This window comes from Acomys russatus, chromosome 5 (assembly GCF_903995435.1).
Source record: "Acomys russatus chromosome 5, mAcoRus1.1, whole genome shotgun sequence".
In the NCBI taxonomy this organism is placed as follows: domain Eukaryota; kingdom Metazoa; phylum Chordata; class Mammalia; order Rodentia; family Muridae; genus Acomys; species Acomys russatus.
In genome coordinates, this window is record NC_067141.1 from 78,069,441 (window position 1) to 78,085,154 (window position 15,714).

A 15,714-nucleotide genomic window follows, 5' to 3' on the forward strand; every position below is an offset into this window, starting at 1 on the left:
TCATCAGCAGGGGTCAAGACCACAGCACCCACTAGGCGGGCTCAGCACCACAGCAGGCCCCCTCTCTCTTTGCAACGCATGGAGCCGGCCTGAGCTACTACAGTATCCAGAGTGGCCGACCTTCCCGTAAGGCCACAGGACCCAGACGATGTAGCAAGCACGTCCTGTGTAACTGCCCTCCATATACCTACATTAACGTTTTTTCAAAACAAAACGAAACAAAAACCAGTTATCAATGAAGTCACTTTCAGAACAAGTCCTGTGAAAATTTAAATATCCTGTACATGCTTTATTTCCTATGGGAGAACCAAAGATGAAAAATCATCTCAACTGTTCCTAGCTCCCCTTTAAAAGGAGAGCACCAACATCTGAAAGACACCTCAGAACCCTGCTGGTCACTGTTCTCCAGGACTAAAATCTTGTTACCCTCTCTACACAATCTTCACCCACTAGGTTTTGCATTTATTCTCTATTCAGTGCAACCTCTTCTAGTTAATTGCTATAATTTTACGATGCCTCAAGCGCACGAAAGCTTTAAAAGTATCACAGACGCACAAGAAGCAATATGCATATAAATAGTTACACTAACTCCGCTGCAGGGACTGCTTTCCTTACATTTGGCAACGACAACAGCAACAACAAAAGCAAAATAAAATAAAACAAAAATCTCCAAACCCCATAACAAAAACCTCAAGCCAAGTACAGCTGTTTAAACCTGAAAACACAGAAGAAAAGTTAAACTGGTTCCCTCAGTGATTACTGCTGTCAATTTAGGCATGCAACAAATCTGCTGTTATAACCGTGATGAAAATGAGAATGAAAATATTTCAGGAATCTGGTCAGGACCTTATTTAACACTAATTTAAAAAAACAGGAAGAAAATATGACAGTGAGACATAACACGAACACAAAAAGTTAGCTTACATAATTAGAAAAGATTAAAAATAAATTAATAAAACCCAATTCCCAGTATAAATCCAAAAAAACGCCATTAACTATAAGCACAGCCTGAATCAAGCACTTTGGAGAGCTGGTCATGTTTCTGCTGGAGAGCCACCTTTTCCCTCTTACACAAGCAGCTGTAGAGGCCGAAGCGCACCGTGCGAGAACTGAACGTGGCTGTGCCCGTGGCACTCCACATACAACTTGTCCCCAACCCTTTCAAAGTCTAAATGGCTTGTTGGTCACACAGACTCAGATGGGCCAAACAAGTCATCTGAGATGCTGCTGAACGGCTGAGAGTCTATCAGTTGGCTTATTTCACTATCAAGGTCTTCTTCTGTCTCATCAGTGTACTTGCTTATTTTCTTTGAGTGCTGGTCTAAAGACAGGCTCTCTAGAGTCTCAACGTCTTCAATGCCTGCTCTGTAGTGGATCATCAGAAGGGTCAGGGCTTGTAGTCTTTCTCCTGATTTAGCCAAAGCAGCAGAAAGCAGTGACCGTTTCCTTGTATCCGCTGTTTCCTTTTCTTCCCTAACAAGGGAGTTGTTGTGTTCCAGCTCCTGGTCAATTTCATTCTGCAGCTTGTCCAGCATGAACTCCAGCTTCTGGGTCCTCTCCTCAGTCGGCAAGCCTCTGTACAGGTCACGGCCGATCTCTTTAACTGCAACGAAAACACTGTCATCCAGCCCCCCCTCCTTCCTCACTAACTTCACCCCTGCACTGTTCCCTCGCTGGGAAGGGCTGTTTGGACCACAGGCCTCTGTGTCGCTGCCTTCATTGTCTGATGTATTGGGCGTGTGTTTTGGTGATGGTTCCACAAGATCTGTTCCAGGTTCAGAAAGGCGAGTTTTAGAGACTTGACGCAGATTTAGCAAACGAGAGCTAGTATTGATGATGTGCCTTGTCAGCCCTGCTGTTCTATTGACCGACTTGCTCACTTCTGTCTCAACACGAGGAGGAAGGCCCAACAGTGGGTCCTGCCCTTCCAGCCTGAGGTTTCTCAGGGTCCGGTCTATCCGCCTCTCGGTTGCCCCACAGAGAGGCGTCTCAGCTAGACACTTCTCCTGACACTTCTTGTGACACACGTACGCACAGAGCATGCACTGGGAAGCAGCTTTTGTCCATACTTTCTTCTTACAGTAATCACACCACGTTGGGTTTTGGAACTGAGTATCTTGGAAACTATGTTTATTTTCTGACAAGCTCATCTGTCCCACAAAATGCTCCTCTTTAGGGAGTGCAGAAACTTCCTCAACCAAATGGAGCTCTTTTTCTTTCTCTACATTAGGAACTATGTGGTGGTCTGACTCTCCTTCCTTTAAGTATTTGAAATGAATAGTAATGTCACCAAAACAAAATTTGTCATTGAAGCCCTTTTGCATGCTCAGACTGCGGAGTGCAGTTCTCGTGACCATGGCCTTGGGTGAAGGGGCCTCCAACCTGAACTTTGAAAGGTACTCCATGCTTGATGTAGCTAGGCACCCTAACGCCACTTCCTCAAGTTTTAAACTAACATGCCCCAAACAGATGAGGCCTCCTAACTTGAAAGGATCCCTGCACCACAGCGCGACGTTCAGGTACCTTTGGCTGGCCTCTACGTCAAACACGCAGGACGCTCTGCTTCTTGACCACTTTCCTACCTTATTACGATAAAGAACCTCTGATGACTCCCACATCTGATGGTCATCTGAAGTATCCTTAGCTGGACCAGAACTTTCTGAAGAAAGATCTTTCAGCACTTCTGGCTTTGCTGATGACTGCTTTCCTGCTGCCACGTCTTCTCCATGATCCCCACTCTTCACTGGCTTCTCCGCAGGAGGAGGAGCGAGCAGCACTTTGTCTAGCTTTTCCACAGCATCTGGGTCGGCCTGAGCTGGGGCATCAGTGGTAGGCAGAGGCACTCTCACCTGTGGGCGTGGTGGCACAGGTGGTTTGAAAGTGGGTCCTTGGGGCTTGGACACTTGGGCTGCTTCTATGGCCTCTGATGTTTTTAGAGTTGACGGTTTATTTCCTTCTTTGGATGGAAGTTTTTGTGGTGGTGGGTGGATTCCTGAAACTAATTTACGATTTAAAACTGGGGATATAGGGCCAAGGGGTTTAATAGGAAGTGTTGATGGAGTGCGTTTGGGACTGTGACTTAACGGTTGTGTGTCCTCTTTGAGCTCTGTCTGTGCTCTGACATCACTTGCCAGGTCTTCAAACTCAGAATCAAGGTCTCTATTTTCAGTGTCCACTGGCAGCCCAGCAGCTTCCTCTTCATAACCTGGCTGGCAGGAGCTTGGCAGAAAGCTTTCCTCCAGCTGGCCCACACTGTCTTGCAGCACGGGCCCTTGGCCGCTCTGGCCGACAGGCCTCTGGTAGTACACCAGGACTCGGTCCCCAGCCTGCTTGATGAGCTTTAACACTTGCAGTGTCGATGTGATTTTCACACCTGGTTTAAGATTCAAAACGAAAAGAATATAAATTACTGCAACAAAACTCTTCTCTTGCCACTACCTCACGATGACTTACTAAATGGAAGAGCAATAAAGAAACCGCAAAAATAATTTCCTTGAATTTGAATTAATCAGCACAAGGTGTCTTGGAAATATTCTATTACCTAAACGATACAAAAGCCCCCAGGCAGCTGCGAGTTCCTAACTGCTTCCCATTCCCTCCTGACGTAAAAAACCTGTGTCTCAGTTGAACTGTGGCCGTGAGCAGAGTGAGGCCTATCTGAACAGGCTTACTAGCAGACACAGCACACTCTAAGTGATGGGAAGCTGACATTTCACTGAAGAAGTCCTCAAACAACTCCAGGGCTTGCAAGCAAATGATTCACATTTAGAAACCAGTGTCCAAAGTATATGTAGCAAATGCGATGCTGTAAGGAGCAGGGCCCTTTCACAGACCCTGTCCATAGCCACTTTTTTAAGAACGAAAGAATTAAAGGTAAGATGCTTTAAAAATAACCAAGTTGATTACAATACACATCGTTTTGTCCTGACTATAAATCAACTTGCTACCTTCCTCCTAATCCAGCCCTGCAGATAGCTGACTCCCATGTTCCCACAGCTGTCAATGCAACTCAGAACTCCGTTTCTGTGGTCTTTGGTGTTCTGATCTTCCTCCTGCTGCCCACTGGCCTTAACTAGTGTCGTAAAGAGCCTTTAGCTGTCTCTCATCACACCTTTTCAACTTTAAAGCCCATGTTGCTGGGTTTTCCAGTTTCAGCTAAAAAACCACTAGCTTATAAACATCAGTGGAATTCTGACCTTCTTCACCTGCCTCATTTAGCCTAATAACTTCTACTACTATCTAACAATACTACATCCCAGGAGCACCGTAGCTTGGCACATGCACAACGAAGCATCATCTAATGAGCTCTCCTAGTAGGCAAAAGCTTCATCCCAATCCCATCTCTATGTGGTCTGTGGAGGTGGTCTCTATGTGGTCTGTGGAGGTGGTCTCTATGTGGTCTGTGGAGGTGGTCTCTATGCGGTCTGTGGAGGTGGTCTCTATGTGGTCTGTGGAGGTGGTCTCTATATCAGGGTTCATTCTTCATGGTCTGGCATCTGGATTTTTGTTTCAGAATATTTCAAACATGCTCAGAGATTTAGAAAACAGCAAAATTAATGCTATTATTGAATCTGAAAATAACATTTTGCCAATTTTATTTCTCTATTACCAATCTCCTATTACTAAAACTTTTGTAAATCTAAATAAATTACAACTATAAATATAAGAAACATTTATTAACATAAGGAAAGTTGCCAGGCGTGGTGACGCACGGCTTTAATCCCAGCACTAGGTAGGTAGAGGCAGGCAGATCGCTGTGAGCTCAAGGCCAGCCTGGTCTATAAAGTGTGTCCAGGAAAACCAAGGCTACACAGAGAAATCCTGTCTCAAAGAACCAAAAAAAGAAAAAAGAAATAGCAAAATATATGACATATTAAAAAAATATATACAGTAGGACTTGAATTTGTGTTCCAGAGTGGAGACAAGTGATATACTTATTTATACAGGGAGGGACGCTAGGAACCAGTGTTTGTGTGGAGCCTCAGCAGTCAGCAGTACTGCTTCTCTCTCAGAGGAGGAGTTCTGCTCCTAGCATCCACAGGGGGCTCGTAACCATCTGTACTTCCTGTCTCTGGAAAGGTGACATCCTCTTCTGGCCTCTGTAGACACTGCATCATGTGGTGCACAGACAGACATGCATATAAAACATGCATACTCGTTAAATAAAAAATAAAGCTTTTCTGTTTTGTTTGAAACTTTTAACAAGAAATGTGTACAACCCCTGACTTTTCAATCAATAAAACTTGTTAGTACTTTTGAGTGCTGGATATCTGGAAAATGTAACTTTTGCTTTTTCCTCTGTAAAGATTTGTATGGCTTAGACTTATTTATTTTGGGTAATAGGTATTTGCTATTTGTGTATTTGAAAACAGAGCTTTAAAGGCACATTTAAAAATAATAATAATAATAATAATAATAATAATAATAATAATAATAATAATAATAATAATAATAATAAAAAATAGCTCTAGGTAAGACCAAAGCAGGTTATGTATTAAATGCAAAAAAAATCGATATTGAACCATGTTCTGGGTGAAGGAAACCAACTTTTTGCATTTGTAAAGTGCTATGAAGTGGATGAGGCCTCCTTCATGTCCTCCTAAGTGTCCATGAACCAGCAACACTTGCATGACCTGGGGAGCTTGTTAGAAATGCGGATTCTTGCAGGAGTGGTGGCCCACGCCTTTAGTCCCAGCACTCAGGAGGCAGAGGCAGGTGGCCATCCTGGTCTACAAAGCTATTCCAGGACAGCCAGGGCTACACAGAGAAACCCTATCTTGAAAAACCAGAAAAAAGAAAGAAAGAAAGATGTTGAGATGGATTTGGATCAAAGGCAGAGCTTCTCTGACATACCCACTGATAACTATTTTTTTGTTAGGAACAGCTCTGCCTTATTGTCTTAGCTGTGGAAAAAATTACACCATATTCTTCTTTAAAGATTAACTATATCCAGTTTTATGTGTTCAAAGCCTACAACAGGTGGGCTGGGTACTCTGAAGACTGAAAAGGGCTCGCATTACTTCTGTGCTGCTGTGTACAGTTGAGCCCTACTATTACGTACATACACTCAAGCAAATAACTCACCTCAATTTTAATTTTCATTATTTACAACAATCCAGCTGAAAGGAAGGTATGCAGCATTTACCACAGAGGTTCGGGTTGGGTTCTGAGGAACAGCAGGCTGCCAAGCCGCGGGGTAGTGTGGGGTGTCCCCCCACTTCTCCTCCTCACTCTCTAGTCCCACACCACGAGAGCTGTGCTAATACTCAGGGTCATGACAGTGACGGACGTGAAGGAGGGACTGTTAACTTGCTCTTATCTTATATGCAATAATAAACATAAAGGAGAAGATGGGAAGGGAAAGAGAATTAGAGAGGCTCTAATAAAGTGGCTTAAAGAGGAAATACGTCAAAGACACCAAACTTAGGATGCACATGTTTTACAAGCGTATTAAGGCATCTTTTACAATTTTATTACAATGAAGGTTTTCTGTTATAAAACTAATAGATGCTTCTTTCAGAAATAGGGAGAAGGAAGAGAGAAAAACCACCTCCAGCCTGTTCTGTAGCCTCTCTGTACACTAAGTTATGCCACGGTGTGTAGTAGTTACCTCCAATAGCAATGAGCCGGTCTCCTCGCTGCAGATCTGCAATGGCAGCAGGTGAGTTTGGGGCCACGGTTTCAATGATGACATGTCCAGCATACCCATCAGTTGACTGAACAAGACGAAGTGTAAGTCCAACACTTTGTAAATTCCCTTTTATTAATTCAACCTTTGATAAAAGATTTAAAAGAAAGAAAACATTGAGGTAACAGTAATACATTGAGAAAATGTCAGTCATGACTTTTGAAGCACTGTGACTATAATATAGATAAATGAGAAATGAAGCTATCACCATGACAATGGAGACTAGGAGGTAGGCTGCCTATACTCCAGTGCGTGGCCTTATACCCATGAGCACATACGCAACACCAACTGGACCAAAGGAGGAAGTAAGGAGAGGAACACGCTATAGGGCAGCCTGGCTGAGGAACTTCTGGATGCCGGGGAGGAGAGGGTCGTTTTTTTATGGATGTGTGGCCACCATTGGTAGTTCTTCCATGCTCCAGGAAGAGCACCCCACACCTACACACTTATAATAAGCATTAACTGGACTTAGTGAGCTATTAAAAATTAACAAAGATGACATGAAGTTGGGAGAGAGGATTTGTTGAGGAGGGTCTGGAAAAATTGGAGGAGGGAGTGGGGAGAGAGTGTGATTAAAATACATGTATACATGTATAAAATTCTCAGAGTAAAAATATATCAAAAAAAAGAGAGAACACAAGGATGTGAGAGGGAAGGATGTGTAAGGGTCACAAGCCCATAGGGAAGTGGGACAGAGTATTGAGCTGAATATGATCAAAATATATACATCAAATACCAAAATGTATACAGGTATGAAATTGCCAAACAAAAATATTCTAAAAATATTAAACACAATGTGTTCAATATGTCTTTTTAAAGGAAGCACACCTATAGTAAAACATTTGGAATTAAAGAAACAAAATCAAAAGAAAACTACTACTAATCATATTACCTGCAACTAATGTTAGAATTTGCATTTGCTTATACTTTAATACACAATTGAGAATTGTGTCAAAGCTGAGACATGGTGAATACAATCATATACTGTGAATGTAGTACTGAATTTTGCTCTTCCCAAATTCAGTAGGAATAATCTGTTACTAGATGCACTTTGGAACTCCATTTTTTATGGAATAGAATATCTATTTTCAAGCAACAATGCATCAAAAATATTAAGAGGGCTGGAAAGCTGTCCTAGTGGTTAAGGACACTGGTTGCTCTTCTAAGGGTTTGACTCCCAGTCCCCACATGGTGCTGTCTGTAACTCTAGTTACAGGAGACCTAATGTCCCCAAAGGCCTCTGCAGATAATGCACAGATGTGCTACACAGACCTATGTGCAAGCAAAACACCTATATACATAAAATAAAATCTTTAAAGATATTTAAAGCTGGGCATGATGGCATGTGCCTTGGGAGACAGAGGCAAGTGGATCTCTGAGAGTTTGAGGCCAGCCTGGTCCACAACAGTGAGCTGCAGGCAGCATAGAGAATCCCTGTTTCAGAGAGAGCGAGAGAGCGAGAGAGAGAGAGAGAGAGAGAGAGAGAGAGAGAGAGAGAGAGAGAGAGAGAGAGAGACAGAGACACAGAGAGAGAGAGACAGAGAGAGAGAGAGAGAAGAGAGAGACAGAGAGAGACAGAGAGAGAAGAGAGACAGAGAGAAGAGAGAGAGACAGAGAGAGAGAGAGAGACAGAGAGAGAGAGAGAGAGAGAGAGAGAGAGAGAGAGAGAGAGAGAGAGAGAGAACATATTAAGAGAAAAATACTGCATCTGTACTGATGGTATACAGGCTTTTCTTTTTGTCATTATTCCTTAAACAACACACTATGACGATTATTGTAAGTAACGTAGAGAAGATGTTAACGTATACAGAGGGCTAAATGCAGAGGTTAAATGCAGATGTGATGCCATTTTATATTACGGGACTTGAGGACCTAGAGGGTTAGGAGTTAGGAGCAAGAGCTAATTTGCTGCAGTGATGACCGTATTGCTGAATTTTCTTTTTTGTAAGGCTGTAAAGAGAGTTTACAAATATGCTTCACTAAGAGTTATCTAATGAACGAGATGCCATTTATCTCATTTAGAGCACTTTGTTAACTAAGTCTGTCACTTTGTCATCCAACTTATCAGGAATGTGTACAGCTGATTAACATCACCTGTGAACTAAAATAACAGCAATATTAAATTTGTTCTCATTCAACTTGCTGATTAAAAAAAAACAAGGGAAAAGAACAGAAGATGCCACATCCCTCCAGATGACAGCAATTCAAGTAATGCTCAGTTACAGTCAGGATAATTGCACTATTCTTTCGCCAGCACCTCTCTGTCCTGCTGTTTAAGAACATGTGTCTAGGCAGGTGAGGTGCTGCACACCTGTAATCCCAGGACTCTGGGAGCCAGAGGCAGGTGAGGTGGTGCACACTTTTAATGCCAGCACTTGGAAGGCAGAGACAGAGGCAGGTGGGTCTCTGTGAGTTTGATGGCAGCTTGGTCTACAAAGTGAGTTTAGGATGACCACAGCTGTTACACAGAGAAACCCTGCCTCGAAAAACCATAAATAAATAAATAAAATTTCTAAAATTCCTGCTAATATCCAAGCATATTTTTAGAGTGTTATTAATATATAAATTCTGCTTAGTTTTCCTAGCCAGTGAAAGGTAGCTGGGAAAATAAACCTCATTAGACACTGTTCTTTAGTTTTTATGTTGAGAGGTCTTGTAAAGTGTTGGAGATTTGTTTGTTTTTTTAGGTCTCTTGTGATACAAGCTGGGTTCACACCCAGTGTGTAGAGGCAGCAGGCCATGAACTGACTACGGGGTGCACGCAGACCTAGCTACAGGTAGTTCTTCATGAAGAAATAGAAACATGCTTACCTAGTCAAATGTTAAAGTCAATGTCACGTGAATTGCAAGCCCAGATAAGAACAACAACAAACTATAAACCAGTATCCGTAATATTCAAGCATGGATGAAAAATTAAGCCCGCTTCAGTAATAGAACGAAGTATAATAAGTGTAAATGGAGTTCGCTGCAGTAACTCAAGGTTGGTTTCCACTCAGGAATCAATGAGTTTACTACAGAAACAAAACAATGGAAAATACTTTAACAACTACAAAAGGAAGCCCATTTAGTCCAACATCCATTCATAACAAGCCCTAGCCAGCCAGGCGCGGTGGTGCACTGCGGTAATCCCAGGACTCTGGGCGGCAGAGGCCGGTGGGTCTCTGTGAGTTTGAGGCCACCTGGTCTACAAAGGGAGCCCAAGACAGCCAAAGGCTACACAGAGAAACCCTATCTTGGGAAAAATAAAACAAAGCAAAACAACAAAACACAAGAATCCTCAGCCAGCGAAAAATACAAGGAACCTCCTAGTACTGAATATGGGGAACTACAAAAATCTGTAAGTAGCCCAAAGCTCAAAGATGAGAGAGTTTGTTTCCTGCATGAATGACAGAACATTTCCACTACCACCTCAACATTACCCTGGGGGGCCACACATAACAAAGGGAAGGGGAAAGAACCCAGCTGGAAAGACAGGAGAACACCTGTCACGTGCAGGTAGCAAGACCTTATACAGGAACAATCTCCCAAATGTGCCAATTTTGTCTTAAGACACCCAATTCACAGAGCACTATTTCAGATACCCCTCAGGGTCAACCCAGCCATAGTTAGATGAAAGAGCACTGCACCAAAAGCAAAAAGGCCACAAAAACACATTTTAAGTTTTTTATAATTAGACTAAAACTTCCAAACTTCTCAAGATTTGTGTGTGTACGTCTGTAAGACATCTACATGTGGTTAACAAAATATTACACACACACACGCACGCACACACACACACACGCACACACACACGCACACACACACACACGCACACACACACGCACACACACACGCACGCACACACACACGCGCACACACACACGCACACACACACACACACACACACACACACACGAGGTTAGGAAAGAGCTCAATCATACCGCTCACTTTGTAAACACAGCGACCTGAGTTCAGCCTCCAGAACAACCCCCCCCCCCAAAATCTGAGGCACAGTGTGTTGTGGCTTGCAATTCCAGCCCCCAGAGACTAGCCTGACCAAATTGGTGAGCTCCAGGACAGACAAGGAAAGGAAACGAGATAAGCTACAAACAAGGCAGCAAGGTAGTTAACATCACCAGAATGCCTTGTTCAAAGCCCGTTTGGACTGTCAAGTTTGCCTTTTCTTGTCTCTTAGAAAATTCTGAAGACCTTGTTTCCTCAACTATCCCAAGCAAACATCAGCACCACACCTCGGCTTCTGGCTAGGACGCTGCCTTTGTGCAATCTGTCTGGAAAGTTCAGGTCAAATTCCTCAAGATCAAGTCTGTGATGATAAAAGACATAAACTCTAGGGCCTGAGGCAGTTGAGAGCACAAGGAGTTGGCAGCACCTCACGGTGGCACAGACATACACAGGTGAGGTGGGGGGGTGGGAACTGAGAGGAGGGAATGGTGGCCTCTGAGTGAGTGGTCTAGCCTGGGGGGGGGGTATGTCTTAAGAGCACGAGACACTGGAACTGATATGGCTATCACTTGGCCTTACAGTAGTGGCACTGTTGGAAGGAAGGGATGGTGACAGAAGCAAAATGGGAAATTAGAATTGTCCAGATGATATCAGCTGACTTATCTGAAACTGCAATCCGGATTTTAAGAGTTGGTCTGACTAGAGAAAAGCTGCAGCACTTCATGGACCTATCAATTCTACAAATCTGTTTACCTAATACAAGATCCTGCAGTTCATTGTTTTTCAAAAAATATACGGAATAGAAAAGGTCTACCCATTTATGTTTCTGAAATACTACTTTGTGGCTTTTAAAAGACAAAAAAATAAAATATTAAATGCTCACTATGTGCCTATTGCAGACACGAGTGTACTCCAATCCTCCCTGCTTGGGGACATGTCTCTGCCATCATGAAGTCCTACAGGTGGCTATAGGAGACACAGAAATGTGCATCACATAGCATCGCTCCACTGACTTGCTTGACAGGCGGCCTAGGGAACTAAGCAGCACTCCCGCCTGTATTTGCTTAGAAGTAGATGAGATCAACACCAGAAAGATCCTTGAAGATTCATTATGTTACCATTTTTAATGATAGATTGTAAGAGTTGCTTTTTATTAATATCTCAGAATTATAACTCATTAAGAATGAAGTGATGGCACTAAAGGTCAGCCACTGGTAACCGAATCATGTTTCTTGTTTATCCTAACCCTGTGTCCTGGAGCTGCAGAAAGCCAACACAGAGAAGAACACGCTTGTACTCATGAGTTAATGAGTCCATTACGGCTGTGACTATTTTAAAGGCAGTGGTATTAAAAATGTGCCCATACGGATCTTCTAGCAGGCACGCTGCTTACTGTATGGACAGACAGTGAGCAGTTACTTCCTCGCTCAGTAGCAATGTGTGCTCTGTAGTCATAAGCAAACTGAATCAACAACTGGCATTCATGACAACATTCACATTGCTAACACGTTGTCTGCCAAGCACATAAGTGCTTACCTTGCAAACATTTAAATCTATGTAATAAAAAAGGCTATAGTTTTTAAATTCTCAAAACCTAGTCTCACTGCACTTATTCCCCGTATGTGTGTGGGAGGGTACACAGCGGGGTTAGGGACTCAAGGAGTCAGCTCTCTGCACCATGCAGGTCCCGGGATCAAACTTAGGGTGTCGGGTCTCAGTCAGAGCCATTTTGTCAGCCCTAGTCTTAGAAATCTTGACCTCTCAATTACAACTCAGAGCGTGGACATAAGGAATTAATATACTAATGATAACTGTCTGAGTACCTGATATCCAGAATTAAGTTGGCAATAGAAGGCTCAAAGACCTTTCATTGCAGTTTAACCTAGTTTATGACTAGGTTATTCGGAAATAAAATTTTAAATTCTTGTCTCAGTGATGATGAAAATAATCTTTCTCTTCCCCACTACACACATATATGCACGCGCGCACGCACACGCGCACACCATACTCACATGCCATGGTTTTTAAATAGGTAGATCTGTATAGGAAAAAGAATAAAATCTAAATTAAATTCTCTAATATGGACTATACAGGTAAACATTTTCGTGACCAGAATGATGTTTGCTTTTTTAGCAGTTAACTTCCACTGAGGAGCTAAAAATCCAACGAAATTACCTTTTTCTCAAGCCCCAATAGTTATGACATATTGAAAAAAAATTATGTTAGCTGGGATATTTTTTAACTCAACTGGGTCTGGTTCTGGTTCTATATATTAGTTTTATCAAACTTGGAAAAGTAATTTAGCCCTATAGGACTTATTTGGTTTCTTGTTTGCTGGCTCCTTCCTTCCCTCGCTCCTTCCTCCCTTCCTTCCTCCTTCCTCCCTTCCTTCCTCCCTTCCTCCCTCCCTTCCTCCTTCCTTCCTTCCTTCCTTCCTTCCTTCCTCCCTTCCAAGGGTCTCACTGTGTAGCCCTGTCTGTCCTGGAACTCACAGACATCCAGCTGCTTCTGGCCCCAGTGCTGGGACTAAATGCATGTACAGCCACATCCGACCGGTGGGATTTATTTATAAAGAAAATATATTCTTATTTGTTACAAAAAATAATAATAATTCCAGATGCAGAATATTTGTGAAGGGGAAAAAAAAAAAGTTTACTTAGACGTTTTGGAGGTTCACTGGTGTGACACAGGTCAGCTCTCCTAAGGGCCTCGTAACAAGAAGGCTGTCTTACACCACAGAGAACATGTGCAGGAGAAGAGCACACAGTGTCACAGGAAGCCGGAGTGACTCAGCCAGGCTCGTCAGTGTTCCTCAGAGCAATCCTAGGAGAGCTGCTTTAACTGTTCTGAGCATAGCTCTGTGACCCAAGGCCTCCCCTCAGGGCTTTGCTGTCTGTTAAAGGTTCTATCATCCTCTATGTTGCCAAACTGGGGGCAAACTTCTAACACATTAACCTTCAGGAGAAACAAACCATGTCCAAGTCACAGTGAAGAGGACATTTTCTTAGCACACTGGGCTGTTGTCATGATTAAATAAATGAAACTGGGCATAAATGTCAAACATAAATCGAGTACTTCCATAATCTTTCCTCAGAAAGACTTTCCTTTGGATGAAAAACAAGCCCTCTCAAAACAGAATGCTAGCTTGGTCATCAGACAACTTAGTTCCTAAAGAAACTGAATGGTAAATGAGGACTGCATCCTTCAGTTACAAAGAGACAGTAACCTAAGGAATAAAAAATAGTCTTCTGCTTAGGTTCAAAAGGCTGTTAAAACAATTCCATCTGAATAATTACTACACCTCAGGTCTCTTCTTTTTAAATTTGATTAAAGCCTTTATCAATGCTTTGATTTGAAACAAATTTAAATTAGTGAAATAAGCTAAGAAAAGTAGGCAAAGGCTGAGGGTTGTTATGGAAACAATAGCATGGAATGCTGATGTCAAGGAGAAACAGCTCCTAATCTGAGTCACCAAGGCAGCCTTCACCTTCACATATTAACCCTGAACTTCTGCAAAGTGATTCATGTGCTACAAAGTCTGCAGGGAGCTTTAGTGAAAGAAATTTTTAAATACACTTTTCTAAAAATAACTTTATCTTGAAATAACTTCAGGAATAACGGAAAAGTTACAAATTTTTCCTACTTACCCAGAGCCGTATTTCCTGACTAGTGCTTCACCACACTTGCTGTTCTCTTGCACACACTTTTCCTGAATCATTTGAAAGTAAGGTGCAGCAGGCGGGACCCCCTTCCCTGAGGGCACCCAAGGAAGGTGCCCCTACTACAGCAAACCTTCCTACACTAGAGTCACCACTTGGCTTTCTTACCTTTAAAAAGGTTTTAATTCATACCCAGTTTAGATTGTATTTTATGAATATTTTGCCTGCATGTAAGTCTATGTACCATGTATATGACTCAACAGTCACATGCTCTGAGATCAGAACACCTGAACATTTGGACTGAAGGTATGGAGAGTTTTAAGCCATCACAGCCACCAGGTGCTGGGAGCTGAACCTAGGTTCTCGCCAAGCATAGCAAGTGTTCTTAACCACTGAGTCATCTCTCCAGCCCTTGATCTCTTATCTTGAAAACAGACAAAAACACCATTTTCTCTCATGGCCCAAGAAGTATTTTCTTGCCCTCCTTACCTTATACAGGAAGAATTTGAAGGCATGGGGCAAAGGATTTGGGCAGATTTGACTCCTCTTCTCTAGAGGTGATGAAAGAAAGTGTTAACCATCGTAGAACTAGAGTGGAGGAATGTGGATTTGAACCCAGGCACACGGGATGCCATTTGTGGAGATGATATAATAGTGTGAGGTGAGGCCCTTTGAAGAGCTGTGTCTATGCTACATAGCCCAGAGATTGCTTGCTTGACCTTGGCTGGCTAGGATGCAACGTTGCAATGTTCCCAGGCCCCGTTAGCCAACCGTCTTGACTTCTGTATGTAGCCTAATATTCTTAGGATGTGTCAGTGAGTTTACTAGAGCACTGGCATCAACCAACCCCACAGCCAAGGGCACTGTAACACCTCAAGTCGACAGAAGAAATTTTCCTCCAACTTGTGTCTCGTGCCTGACATTTCCTACCAATGTAAATGGTACCTATGCTAACGTGTGACTTCCCTTTTGTGATCTGCAACTGTAAAAGTTTGTGTTACCACTTTTGTGGCAGAATGTATCAATTAGAGTAACCTGAATCCATGTTTCCTGGTCACGGCCATTCATATCTGACCCAGAATAACCGACTCTTTCTACATCAACAGCAAAACAGAGGCCAGCTATGGGTCCCTCAGTGTGGGTTTGCAGAATGCCTGCTGCCTGCTAACTGGGCATTGTTTTCATTTTTTGTACCTTCGTTTCCTCATCTATGAAATGAAGATGATGACATGCCTATTCATAGCTAATAAGAGCTATATGGTTAATGCACACAAAGACTTGTAAGTGCTGACGGCCTTTGACTGAGCACAGTGGACAGTACGGTGGAGACCACTCACCTGTACTATCTTTAACACATTCCTGAATCATCTATGGCCCAGCTCTGTACCCAGCATCTGTGCATGACTCACAAAGTGAGCTATTTGG

The 15,714-nt window shown here is 42.8% G+C and overlaps 1 protein-coding gene across 1 annotated transcript in view; it reads right to left on the bottom strand.

Annotated features, from left to right (window-relative positions):
* Positions 1-1,067: 1,067 nt before the first annotated feature.
* Pdzd8 (PDZ domain containing 8) overlaps positions 1,068-15,714 on the bottom strand; it is a 56,931-nt gene continuing 42,284 nt past the window's right edge. The window contains exons 4-5 of the mRNA XM_051146864.1: positions 6,611-6,773; positions 1,068-3,373 (exon numbers count right to left, since the gene is read on the bottom strand). Of these exons, the coding sequence (XP_051002821.1) occupies positions 1,185-3,373; positions 6,611-6,773 (2,352 nt within the window). The 3' untranslated portion in view covers positions 1,068-1,184. The remainder of the gene's footprint in view (positions 3,374-6,610; positions 6,774-15,714) is intronic.